We start from the raw sequence: 12831 nt of genomic DNA on the forward strand, positions 1-12831 counted from the left end.
GATGCAGATTCAGGATGCACAGGTGCAGCAGTATATATTCCCAGTAGTGAGTCATATATTAAGAAAAGAGTGTGTGTGTATGTGTCAGTGTATACCACAGAACTCCTCAATATTTTTGAGGAGAAGGAAATAAATAATAGTCATCGTTTTTCATTGGAAAGTAAAGGTATATCTACATGCTTCCTTTGGATTCCTGCTCATGTTGGTGTGGAAGGAAGTTTTATTCTGGCCAAACAAACACTAAGAAGTGAACATGTGGATGTACAAGTTCCTTTAAGCAAAGCTGAGGCTGAGATGTTCATTAGGACAGATGTACAGTCAGTGTGGCAGGAGCACTGGGAGGATAATGAAACTGGGAGGTATTTTTACATTACTCATAGACATGTTGGAGCTTGTTTGAGAATTGGTCATCCAGGTCTTAATCATTGTATTAAATTGGTAGTGCTTACCAATTTTGGTTACCAACTGGAAACTGCAGTCACTGTAGCCAACCAGAAACAGTGGAACATGTAGGAAATATAGTTTCAAGAGGACTCACCGTTATCGTTATTAAGGAAGGCAAAACACCATTTTCTTTGACAGGTGTCTTAGGGAAAGCAATAAGGAAGACATATGGTGACAAGTTTTTAAGAGGAACTGACTCAGCTGAAGGAATATAAAGGAGTTTTCTATTTTCTGCATAATCTCTCCTCCGTACTCCTGTTGGTGACGGTAATGCACCTTTAAGCTGGTTTGCCGACCGCCAATAAACTCTGTAGAAGAAGAAGAAGCCGAAGAAGTAGACGAAGAAGAACAACAACAACAACAGCACCCCCCCCCCCCCCCCCCCTCCCCCATGGTGTGACGTTGAGCGTGACCTAACGCCGTAACGTCACGGATCAGGAAGGGCAGTGTTTTGTCGACAGACACATTACGCCTGTGTTCATTCTAAACGCCCCAAAACGCAAGTATTACATTGACTTTTAATGTGAAACTCTCTGCTGTTGCGTACAACATGTTGTAGTATTGAAGCCGTTGTTGACGAACACGCTTGATAAGATTATCCTAAACGACAAAAACCTGACAAGTTAGCGGCAGTTAGCTAGAAAGCTAACAGTTCGGCAGAATTCTGTACAGCCTCCCTTAACTTTGGTTCGATAAACAGTAAGCTACATGTCCAGTTGGGCCAACTGGCTCAATGTGTAGGCTGGACATGTGTATAGAAGCCATGTTAACAATATGTTTACGCCATGGTTTCACAGATATCACTGTCTTACGCGTTCTTTCATTTCTACGCTAGCAGGCTAACTTGTTAGCAAGGGAGCCGCTGTCATTCGGACCCATTTAGATGCGCTCAGCGTTAATCTCCCTGTCAATAAAACAATCAGATCCTCACTGTTCCGGCATTGAAAGCGGACTGTGTGACGAAGTCGGATTGAGTCAAGTAGCCTGTAATAACGTCAGAAATAGATTCGTAAAGCTAACTGAAGGAATACTTCTTCCCAGTTTCCAGTGTGAGGACGGTACCATCAGTTAGTTTCCACCCGCTGTACTGATGCTATCTGAGCAAGCGGTCAGCCCAGGGTCCGCTGCCACTGACCTCACCCTGCTTGTTCACGTAGCAGCTGTGGCAGGTGTTAAAAGATATCTCAGTCCAGTTTCTAATGACTTTTTGTAATTGTGTTTCCTGTGTTTTGTCTGCAGCCGAAGCTCAACGCCTCAAGAACACTTTGAGCCAACATGTCCTACGGCAGAGCAGAGAGCTACCGCCCGGCCCCACGGGACTTCAACACCCTCATACAGACATGCAGCTCCAACATCCAGAAGATCACACAGAACAGTAAGCGCCTCACTCGTTTCGCTCCAGCGTGAACACCAGACCGTGGTTCCTTCGCCCCGAGCAGAGCGCTGTGTCCACCTGGAGCCTCTCTCTGCTCAACCTGAGAGGAATTTTCCCCACCAACAAAGGCTTTTACTGTGCTCCTTTCATTTTGATATCACATTAGACCATAACTATCACACACAAACAGCTTAATAACTTAATAACCGTGTGCTACCGACCACCGAATAATCCAGCCAGGTAACTGTCCACCCGTAAGGAGCGGGATCCCAGATGATGGGTTACCATAGTGAAATAGAAACTGTAGATTGTGACTGTATGTATTGAACAGTAAACCGAGGACATACGGTCAGTTCCAGTAAGAACGTAAATCTATCCACATAGCTGGGCTGGCTGTGGCTCAGAGGTACAGCGGCCATCCACTCATTCATACATACATACATTCATAACCAACCAAAATGGTTAAGAGAGCTTATGTTTCCAAAAAAAAAAATCATTTGGAGTGAAGATGCAATAATAGAAATCACAAACAGCAACATATATTTAGTAACATTAGCATCAGCAATAAGCTTAACAGGAATAGTGCAAAGAGTGCATGAAAAACAGAAGTCTCTTAACACACCAACACGGCAGAGTATGTCAGCTTGTTTCGTAAAGCCCTCATAGATGCAGTTTTTGAGTCACTACCACTTTTGGTAGCTAGTGGACTATTATTATCGCCCGTGTTTTAGCGTACATCAGTAGCGTTAAAACTAGTGAAACTTGGCATCACAGCTAAGCTTTGGAAAGCTGCGGGCAAGCTAGCCGCCACGCTTTTCAGTTTGATATGTGTCTTTTGGCACTGTAATGGTTTTTCGCTCTGCTCCAAGCGCTGGTACTGTTCCAGCATGGATAGATGCACGCAGTTCACTTCACCTGCACTTCATACACTTGCCTGCCTTGGATCGTCAGCAAGATGCAAGTCTTTGGGGTGAGCGGTTCTTGAGAAAATTGAACACACGCGCAGAGAGTTACATACGGACAGAGATTCCCTGCCATGTAGTTAGATGTTGAATTTAAAATGTTGATTAGCCGAGCATAGCAGGCAATGGAGACACATCTATCAGTAAATAGTAACTATCAAGTTTTCAGCCAAGCCAGTAATAGTGTTTTATAGTATGTTTAGCCAATGCCACACACAGCTGGGCAGGTTTTATGTAACCTGCACATGTTTCTATTTTGGCGCAGTTAACAGGCAACGGTCTGCAAGTCTAACATTTGTAAAAATGCCAACAAGCCTCCTTGTGTGGCTCGAAAGTGCAGAAATAAATCTCACATAAAAGACTTTAGAAGAAATTCTGGAAAAGCAACAATCAAATGTGTTACATTTGAGTAGTTTTGCCCGTCAAAGTCCACATGCTCTCTGAGAGATGCCATGAGGAATTCAAGCTGGGTCTTTGTCTTTGTCTTTGTGCCCTTCTTGCCAGATTTTCAGCTGATCGGTGACTTCGAGGTGCCTTTGGAGTCACTAGGGTTGATTCTCAGAATAAATCTGCTAGCACAAGAAAAATTACATTATTTCTCAAACCCCCCCACCTGGGAGTCGCAGGTCGTCATCACTAGGTGCTGTATGCCCTTTAGTGTTTCATTTATCTGTCATATAAAATTTACTACATACGTGAAATCGCCTCGCCTGTAAAAGCAGGAGGGTCCGGCGTCACTTCTTTTGTCTTCTGTCCTTTAATTGTCACTTCCACCAAAACAGTTAAAAAGATTTAAAAAAGAAATCTGCCTTCCCATTGGTCAGTTTTTGGCGGGCAGGTTTATTACTGTAAATGGATTTACAGTAGAGAAGAGTTACAGTAGTGACCCAATATTTAATGTTTACAGTAACATACTGTATATATGTTTCACAATATTTTACTGTACATATTACAGTAAAATACGGTTCAAATGACAGAAATCATTCACAGTGTACTTTGTGTCTGTGGTGGCATATTGAACCGTACAAAGGGTGTGCATCTCTGGAATCTAGATACATGGGCTAATCAAGTTACTCTTCAGAGACAAATTATCCTTGCATTTTCATACAAACACACGCAGACACACGTTCTTTCACCTTACTATGTGAAATATAGCACACACAGTGAAGAAGTTCATGTGTGCCTTCGCTTGTCGAGATTCTTTTTAAGGAAAACGAGTTGATCAACATGACCATGTTGCAGTACACTGCGTTGTGTGCAGATATCTCCTTCAGTGCTGAAGACTGTTTTTGATGCCACAGTGGTGGCTGGTATACTGAGGTCTATTTCTGCTTTCCACCATTGTAGAGGGTTGTGTCATTCAGGGCCAAAGGAATCCGCTCTCTGTACCTCATGATCTCCTCACTGGTCATTAGAGGGGCAATCACTGAGATGTAGGCTGCCATCACCTTGGCCATGTCTTCAGCGTTCCTAAACTGTGTTCACCTCCTACCCTTTTCTGAGCTCCCTTGACAGGAATGTGGCAAAGACTGCAGGTTGCTGCTCCAAAAAGCGCTCCAACATATCAAAGGAGCTGTTTCATTGGGTCAGAACATCATGAAATAGCTTGTGGGAAGGCAAAGCCAGTTGCAGCTGTTTTTCCCGTAGGATTTCAGCTCCTCGCAATGTTCCGTTTCAAAAATGCAACCACTCTCCTCACTCTTACCAGCAACCTTGCAGTAGTGTCTACTTGAAAGGCTTTTTGTGAGACCAGATTTGAGGTGAGGGGTCATCTCTGCTTCCACTCCAGCTACAATCATATATCTGGCATTGTCAGTCAGCTACTGAAGGCCCTGCCTGATATACTCAGGTACCATCAGGAGGGGAATTGTGGTTGGTGTGTTCCCTTCTCTGTTAAATTAACCATAGAAGTGAGTTTAAGTTTACAACAATGACATAGAAATTACTACTATTATTTCAACAACAACAAAACATTTTTAGGAGTGCAAAACTTCTTTTAATCATGTTTCTTAGGCCTTCACAGATACGTTTTAAAGGTCCAGAAGGTTCCCCTCTGGTTAAAATCAAGTCATTTATGAAAAGCTGCCCAAACTGATATACATACATGCACAGTCAGGAAGGAGGTGATCTTCCTTTCCTATAGTGTGTAGTGTGTGTAGTGTGTGTAGTGTGTGTAGTGTGTGTGTGTGTGTGTGTGTGGCATTTGTATACACAGAAGTGTTCTTCCATTACAAGTCTGAGACTCGTCACTGTGTCTTATTCTCATGACAGCTGCTCAGATAAAGAGCATGGTGAACCAGCTGGGGACCAGACAGGACACCAGTGAACTCCAGGATCGTCTGTACGTATTTATCTCCAGTAACACCCGCATGGTTTTTTCTCTCAGCCAAACAACACTTTTGGAGTCACCTAATCAGTTGTGTTTGCTGTGTGACTACATCTGCCCCACAGCTGTTATACTCCAGTATCTCTGTCAAAAAGTCCAAAATGAAATGTGTTTCTAAGATTCCTGAGGCCTTGGCATCAGGGATGGCATCTTTAAACTGAATAACATTGGTTTTAGGTTGTTGCTTAAATGACTTCTACTATATATACTATATACATGTACTAGAGCATTGTACTGTCACATGTACTAGAAAGGTGTACGTCGTTGTGCAGGTTGATTGGTGATCTCGGTTAGTCTGGCACTCTGGTTGGAAAGTCCTTAGATTGCCTAGCTAGCAGTCTATAGCTACTCTGAACCGTCTGTGTTTCCACAGGCAGCAGATACAACACTACACCAACCAACTGGCAAAAGATACCAACAAGCACCTCAAAGAGTTGGGGTCAATCCCTTTGCCCTCGTCACCCTCAGAGCAGGTAAGTGTCAGTCTACATGTGTCCACATCACTAGTGTACACTGAAGAGTATGGTGGGAGTGAAGGTGACTGTGGCATTCAGCACTGACGTGCCTCTCTGGTGTTCTAATAATGCAACAGAAACAAAATTCAAAGTGTGGCACTGAAGTTGTACATTGCACGTGAGTTCAGTTTAAAGTTCTTTCAGTTCCTCCTGTCTGCTGGTGGCAGTGAAGTGGAAATGTTTCTGCACACCCTGCGCAGGTCGAGATCTTATATGAACAAAATCACATGTAGACTACCTGTACATCCATAAATACCATGTGGCTGCCTGCATCCAACCTCTTTGAGTATAGACCTGAATTCGGTTCTGTATTTTGCTTACAGGTCCAAAGGATGTAAGCACATTCTGTATTGTATAAAGGCACTGGTATTTTTGCCTTTACTGGACAGTACAGAGAAGAGAGAGGCAGGAAACGAGGAGAGGGAGGGTGGTAAGACATGCAACAAAGGTTGCTAAGTGGAATGGAACTTGCAACAGTCGTGACTTTGCGGTTATGTGCCACGCGTTGTAACCATTTGGCCACCAGAGCACAACATCATGTATTGTTTGTTGTTGGTATCGTTACTGCAATTTATTGTCGTCTAAGGCTGGATTAGCCTGACTAGCCTCTAGTGTCTAGTTGATTTGTTGATAAAGGATGGCTCAGTGACTTCTCTCAGGAGCTGTGTGAGCACCTACAGTCACTCAGGAAGTTACATATCCAGAATTATGTTCTTGACTTCCGTTATCACTGAAATGAAAGGAATAAATTATTAACATGGGGTGATGAAATAACAAACGGACCATTTTCACCAATAAAATAGAACAGCACACCGGCACAACCTCATGGCTCCTCGACTGCTGTAAAGAAACAGTAGAAAATGAGTACACACGTTTTGCACCTGTTTTTTAATACTTTAATAATGATTTTAATAATCACAAGTCAACTTTCAATTAGCTCACACTGCACTTTTTAATTCTGATCATATTAAATATATTTAGCTTCAAAATAAAAGAGAAGAAAAGATTAATAAAAAAAATATATATAAATTGCATACAAATAGGGGTACAAGCACTTTAACACTTACCTCACAGGTTTGCCTCCCTCTGAGCCTGACCTCCCTCGTCTTCGTTGGCTCATGAGAGGTGGGAGCTCTAGAAAAGTGAGAGCTCAGAGCTGGGAGGTGGGAGGTGGGAGGTGGCAGCTAAGAAGGGGGAACAGTGGGCTGGGAGGTGAAAGGTGGGAAGTTATTGTACTCGTTATTATTGAGTGAAAAGATATGAAAGGTGCTATACAAGCACAGACCAGTTATGGTGATTTTAAAGCCATTTCTTAATTGAATCTCCAGAACAATCACTGTGTTGTGATATTTACCGTTACTGTGATGGAAGATCACCCATCTCTGTCTGAAATGTGACCCTTTTTTATCTGTATGGCCTCTCTAACTGGTCTCCCCCCTGCTCTGTGGTGTGTTGTCTAGAGGCAGCAAAAGATCCAGAGGGACCGACTGATGAATGATTTCTCAGCAGCTCTTAATAACTTCCAAGCGGTCCAACGCCGTGCAGCAGAGAAGGAGAAGGAGTCAGTTGCCAGAGCGAGAGCTGGATCTCGCCTATCAGTAAGTAGGAGTCAGTGTTTAGACCACTAGATGATAATCTGTGCTTCTGCTGGTGACTTGACTTTGGCACTTTTTTTTCTCTTCTCCTTCAGACTGAAGACAGTTCTCGGGATGAAAAGCTTGTTTCTTTTGATAAGTAAGTAACTGTCATTCATTCATATGTTGGATGTTCATGGTTAATTAAATCACTCACATCCTAATGCTGTGTCTTTCCAATTTAGCAAGTAGTGCACAATTGTAAAAAGTCTCTAATGCTTTTTGCCAACAGGAAACTGTATATATTATTTATTTTCTATTACACTTGACATATCCCTTACAAATCCCATCAGAGCCTGCGATGTTGCCATTCTACTTAGTTTTCAGTTTGAGGTAGAGTCAGTCTGCTTCCATCTCACAGAAAAAGCTGTTTGCGACTTTCTTTCTTTGATTTGGTTTTATTTAGATCTTTCAAGTATTCCGTACAAACGCCATCACTTAAAGAAATAGATGAACACGTCAGAGTTACAGATTGCGTGTGTGAAAGTGTTTAAGAATAATTAGAGACATTTGCAAAGTGGAGTTGTTATTGCTGTTTTAGAAGTTTTATATATCAATACAGATCATGAAGTGCAAGAGAAAGAGAAAACGACTGAAAACAACATGCAATAAACAGCAGGAAGGAAGATGAGAGGTCTTTACTATGAAGGCAGATCAGTGGGTTAGTCAGTTATGCTGGGGTGTCCATTGTCACATATGTGGCTACATCACCGTGACAACTTATGCTGCATACTTAACGTGGTCCAGACCTGTTAAAGCACCGCCCTCTTTTCCCTGAAGATATTTTCTGTGTGCGATGTCAATTCTTTTGGCTGAGAGAAGACATCATACTGTAGAAATGCAAATCATGTCCTCAATCAAATGCTCTTTTTATGGGAACGCCCACAGAGCTTGAAGCACAAGTTGAAAGTTGAAAACCAGCTTTACCAGCTCTAGGTGTGTGAGTTTAGGGTTTGTTGAGCCAGCTGACACAAAGAAAGCCTGGCTCCGTTAACCTTGCTTTAGATAATCCACACAATATTATGGAGCTCTATTCAGTTACTGCTCGCACACATTATTGTAACTCTTTTTAAATGTTGTGTGAAGCCAAGAGGACTGGGGTCAGATGACCACTCAGACAGAAGAAGTGGCCATCACAGATGAGGACTTGGAACTCATCAAGGAGAGAGAAACAAACATCAGGCAGCTGGAGGTCAGCCTTTGTTTAGCATCTCTAATATTAATGCATGCATGTTAATACACACAGTGGAAGAAACCAGCCCCCATCATGGATACTGGTTCCAATTAAAATCTGTTCACATGTCCTAGTACCACTGCTGATTCTAGCATTTTGTGTGTTTCAGTCTGACATCATGGATGTAAACCAGATCTTCAAGGACTTGGCAGTGATGATCCACGACCAGGGGGAAATGATTGGTGAGTGGTTGTTATTCTCAGGGCTCAGTCAAACACTCCCCTAATGATTGTCACACTCTTGTTATCTTCGCTGTAGTGTGGGAGCTGGCTGCCAAAGTTACCTGTTATTAGGGTTTAAACCCTGGATGGTTAGGGAAAGTGCCAGGGGCTGAGACAGTTGGGGAACCTGTTGTTTCTCTAAAGATTATTATTATTATTATTATTATTATTATTATTATTATTATAATTCACCTCTCTGCAGCTTTTTTGACTCTAAAATAGGTCAGTTGTTCGATTTTTGTAGATCCAATGTGTTTTTGAAAGGGGGTGGGGGGGGGGGGGGTCATCACAGGGAATGAAATGAGTACACCTTCTGAATTGTCAAAAAAAAACCTCTTGGTGTTTCAAACACTTAAGTGCCTGGAAGAGCAACTGACAGAAAAAGGGGAAATAGAGAGTCACCCTTAGGTCACTTCCTTTTTTATATCAGGTAGTGGTATAGACATCTTGGTGACAACGTCCCACTACCGTGAGCTGAGACATAATAGCATGGCATGTTGCTTCGTGACACCGAGCACCCAGTCAGCTTGTCATCCAGCTCCACAAAACCCTGATAACGACCCACTCGTTTGAATCAGGTGTGTTGGAGCAGGGAAACATCTAAAACATGCAGGACAGTAGCCCCCCCCCAAGAGGAGGACTGGGAGACACAGACCTAGAGGAAGCGTGATCAATATTGGTCCAAGTACAGAACATTGTGGAACTCCATGTCTAACTCTTGTGAACATGGAGATCCGTCTGATAAATAGGACCAGCCACAACAACTGGAAATGAAGCAATGCTCTTCTTTGTCAGCTGTTCCTTCCTTCTCCAGCAACTTCATCAGAGGGAGAACTCTTACTCAGTCCTCCACGTTAAGCCAGAACCACCAACCAAATCGAGAAACCCAGATATCTAATTGAGGTAATGCAATGTAGCAAGTGGCCAAAAGAACTGGTGTCTCCCACTAAATAACTACTGAGATGAATTAGCTAACTAAACTCATCCCTAGACTTTGGGCATATACTTGTGGAGGGTACTTATTCATTGTAACCCACTGACAGCAACTGCATTCCATCAGCCAAGGAGCCGTCACATGATAAGCATAGAAGTGGATTTGAGTCACCGCATGACTGCAGCAGAGTGTGTCCATTACAATCAATTACAGCTGCTACTCTGACTGCCGGGGCATGTGGTTATCACGCTGCTCATCTCTATTTTAATGTGCCTTGTCAATTTAGTTTTTCTCAGTGCAGGCCTAAGCAGCCCTCCAACATGTTGCTCATTAAAATGAATCAGTCAAACCGTTGTGTATCCATGATTCTATAGTTAAAACCATCCAGGCAATTCATTAATCAGCATTTTCAGTTAAATGCAGGCCCTGGCTACTATTAGAAATGTTATGGTGTGTATGTGTAGAGAATAACACCTATTAGAGGAAAAGCCTTTGCAGTGAAGGGTCCACCAACCTAGAAGACTAGTTTTGAGCATGCTCGGACCTTGAGGTTCATACTCCGTTGTTTCTTGTTGGTTTCCAAAATGTTGCCCTTTCAGCAGGACAGGAGTTGGTAGATGGGATGTAATGTTTCCACAATGAAATCGGTTAGTTCAGCTCTCACTGGGACCCTTTATACACAAATGTTTTGTCTCCGAATAAAGTGGAGCGCCAAGTAAACGACATGGTTGGTTACCTCTATAAACATGAATAAGGAGCATTTTCTTGACGCGCAAGCATGAACGTTGTCTGTCCGAGGTGACGGCTGAAGTAGGGTGAAATAATTCTAGATGTTGAGAAGCAGTGTCTTGTCTGTGGATGCTACAGACCCGGACTGTTTCCACTGGAAGAATCATGTGACTTTGTAAGTTCCCCGCTGACTTTGCTGTATGTTCTACCTTGCAGATAGCATTGAGGCAAATGTGGAGAATGCTGAAGTTCATGTAGAAAGAGGAGCAGAGCAGCTCCAGAGGGCCGCCTACTACCAGGTGAGTGCATAACCATCACTGAAAGTGCTGTCATTCGGCAAGTCCCCGCCAATAACCCTCCTGTCTCTTTATCACAGCAAAAGTCACGCAAGAAGATGTGTATCCTTGCTATGGTTTGTTCCATCGTGCTCGTCATACTTGGCATCATTATCTGGAAGGCTGCCAAGTGAGTTGACTCTGCACAACCGATGTGTCACTACTATAATTTTACTCTGCCCCTCCTACCTGCAAGTCCCTGCCCACAAGAAGAACTGGAAGAGGCTGATCACTTCACCAAGGTCAGCAGAGCGGATCTATGCAGACAGAAGATCGATGTGGAACATATACTCATCTGAAGTGATTAAGCCCGTTTTTGTCAAATAGCTGTAAAACATCCTATTTCCAGACAAGAGGGAGAGGATGGAGGTCTGAGGTTGTATAGGAGAGCGATGTGAGATTCCATTCTTTGCTTCATTCATTCATTACTTCTCTTATTTACTGCACTAACACAAGCTGTCACTGTATTTTAAATGTAAAAATGTTATGGGAGATTTCAGAACAGGCACAATAAAAAAAAAAAGAACCCATTGCTTGTTAAATTAATATGTGGTTGTTAGGGGCTGTAAATGATTTTAGTTTATCTTACCTGTTGTCGTGGCATCTTCTAATGTAAAGTGGTATGAGGAGCCACATCCCTGCTGTGGCTCAGGGCCTTCTCAGTGACATCTCATGAGACTTCTATGACTCCTGGTGGTGACAGCAGCTGTGGTTGTAATATAAATGTTGTAAAATGAAAGCTCTAAAAGATTACCAATATGAATCAAGTCAATATCTGTAAATATTACAAAGTGTTGCATTATATTCTACTTCGAACATTATGGATGAGAATAACTGTCTCAAAAATGAACCTCCAAGTCTTCAAAGCATTTTTAAATTGATTTCTATGACTCCTGACAGTACGCGTAATAAATGTCTTAAACACTTTTACTGTTCTGGACGTGTCATCGGTTTAGTTATTCATTCAACATACAAAGTTAAAGGTGAGATCTGGGAACATGCCAACATAACAAAAACTATGGGTTGCATTGGTTTAGAATGGCTTTTTCTTGGAGCCCACCATGTTTCTACAGTAGCCCAGAGCAGACAAACAGAGCCATTTGCTTTTTTAATGCTGAGGCGGCAGCTTGGATTTGGTGCAAATGCAAGAACAAAGAAAGAAGGATGATTTTGTGTTGTGACAAATGGATGATCACACTAAGAGCAAGACAAAGCAGGAGTGTGAATCCTCGTGGGCCACCGTAGCTTCTCTAACCGCTTGGAAAGAGAGAGTGAAGTCCGGCACACTGGATTTATTGTTAGAATTGATAAGCAGTGCACTATGACTCCAGAGAGCCCTGATGTCATACTTGGAATGAGCAGTAATTGGCTGTTCTACACAGAAGGATGGCCACGAAACACACTTTGAACCATGAAGATGTGTTGTAAATGTATATTGACTACTTGATAAAACATATGTCAGGGCTGTCACACTCACAGCAATCACACAAGAAAATACTGATTCAACTCATTGCTCATTACTGATTCAATTTCAGTACCAATACAATAATGCAGGAAGACCACCGCTTGACCTGGCTGAATCTTTCTAAGGTGCAGGGAGCATAAAGATTGCAAATTTGATGAAAAAAAGATTTCGAACACTTAGATCTATGCGGTAAATCACTTCATTAGCCAAGCTTTCGGTCCATCAGACCTTCATCAGAGCACAAATACAGGCAGCATATAGAACGTGGGTTTACCAATACAATCAAATGCTAATGTGTTAGCGTGGTTGAAATGGTGACAGTCTATTTTTTAATTCAATTCAATTCAATTCAATTTATTTGTATAGCCCAATATCACAACAGTGTCTCATAGTGCTTTACAAAGTTCACTGAAATAACAAGTGTAAGCGAACAAACAATCTAATAAAGAGTCCAGCAGTCGATGAGGCCAATGGATCAGTCCGGTGGATCAGTCCAGGCATCACCTGCCCTTTATGACCCTCCTTCTTCGGGAAGGAAAAACTCAAAAAACCCAGTGGGAAAAGAGAAACCTCCGGGAGCACCACAGTGAAGGAGAG

At 42.5% G+C, this 12831-nt stretch overlaps 1 protein-coding gene across 1 annotated transcript; it reads left to right on the forward strand.

Annotated features, from left to right (window-relative positions):
* Positions 1–882: 882 nt before the first annotated feature.
* On the forward strand, positions 883–11686 carry stx12 (syntaxin 12). Its single transcript, XM_070846343.1, has 10 exons — positions 883–943; positions 1684–1819; positions 5053–5122; positions 5541–5640; positions 7143–7280; positions 7373–7416; positions 8403–8508; positions 8660–8732; positions 10651–10733; positions 10811–11686. Exons 2-10 carry the CDS (start codon positions 1720–1722, stop codon positions 10901–10903), a joined length of 807 nt encoding a protein of 268 aa, XP_070702444.1. The 5' UTR covers positions 883–943; positions 1684–1719; the 3' UTR covers positions 10904–11686.
* Positions 11687–12831: the final 1145 nt, after the last annotated feature.

This window comes from Pempheris klunzingeri, chromosome 16 (assembly GCF_042242105.1).
Source record: "Pempheris klunzingeri isolate RE-2024b chromosome 16, fPemKlu1.hap1, whole genome shotgun sequence".
In the NCBI taxonomy this organism is placed as follows: Eukaryota; Metazoa; Chordata; class Actinopteri; order Acropomatiformes; family Pempheridae; genus Pempheris; species Pempheris klunzingeri.

What these genes read in the sequence shown, in the direction of transcription:
- stx12 (XM_070846343.1), top strand. Translation starts at nt 1,720, where the DNA reads ATGTCCTACGGCAGAGCAGAGAGCTACCGCCCGGCCCCACGGGACTTC. An exon ending in CCAGAAGATCACACAGAACA is followed by an intron (nt 1,820 to 5,052) that starts GTAAGCGCCTCA and finishes TTCTCATGACAG; the next exon opens with CTGCTCAGATAAAGAGCATG. An exon ending in AAGCTTGTTTCTTTTGATAA is followed by an intron (nt 7,417 to 8,402) that starts GTAAGTAACTGT and finishes TGTTGTGTGAAG; the next exon opens with CCAAGAGGACTGGGGTCAGA.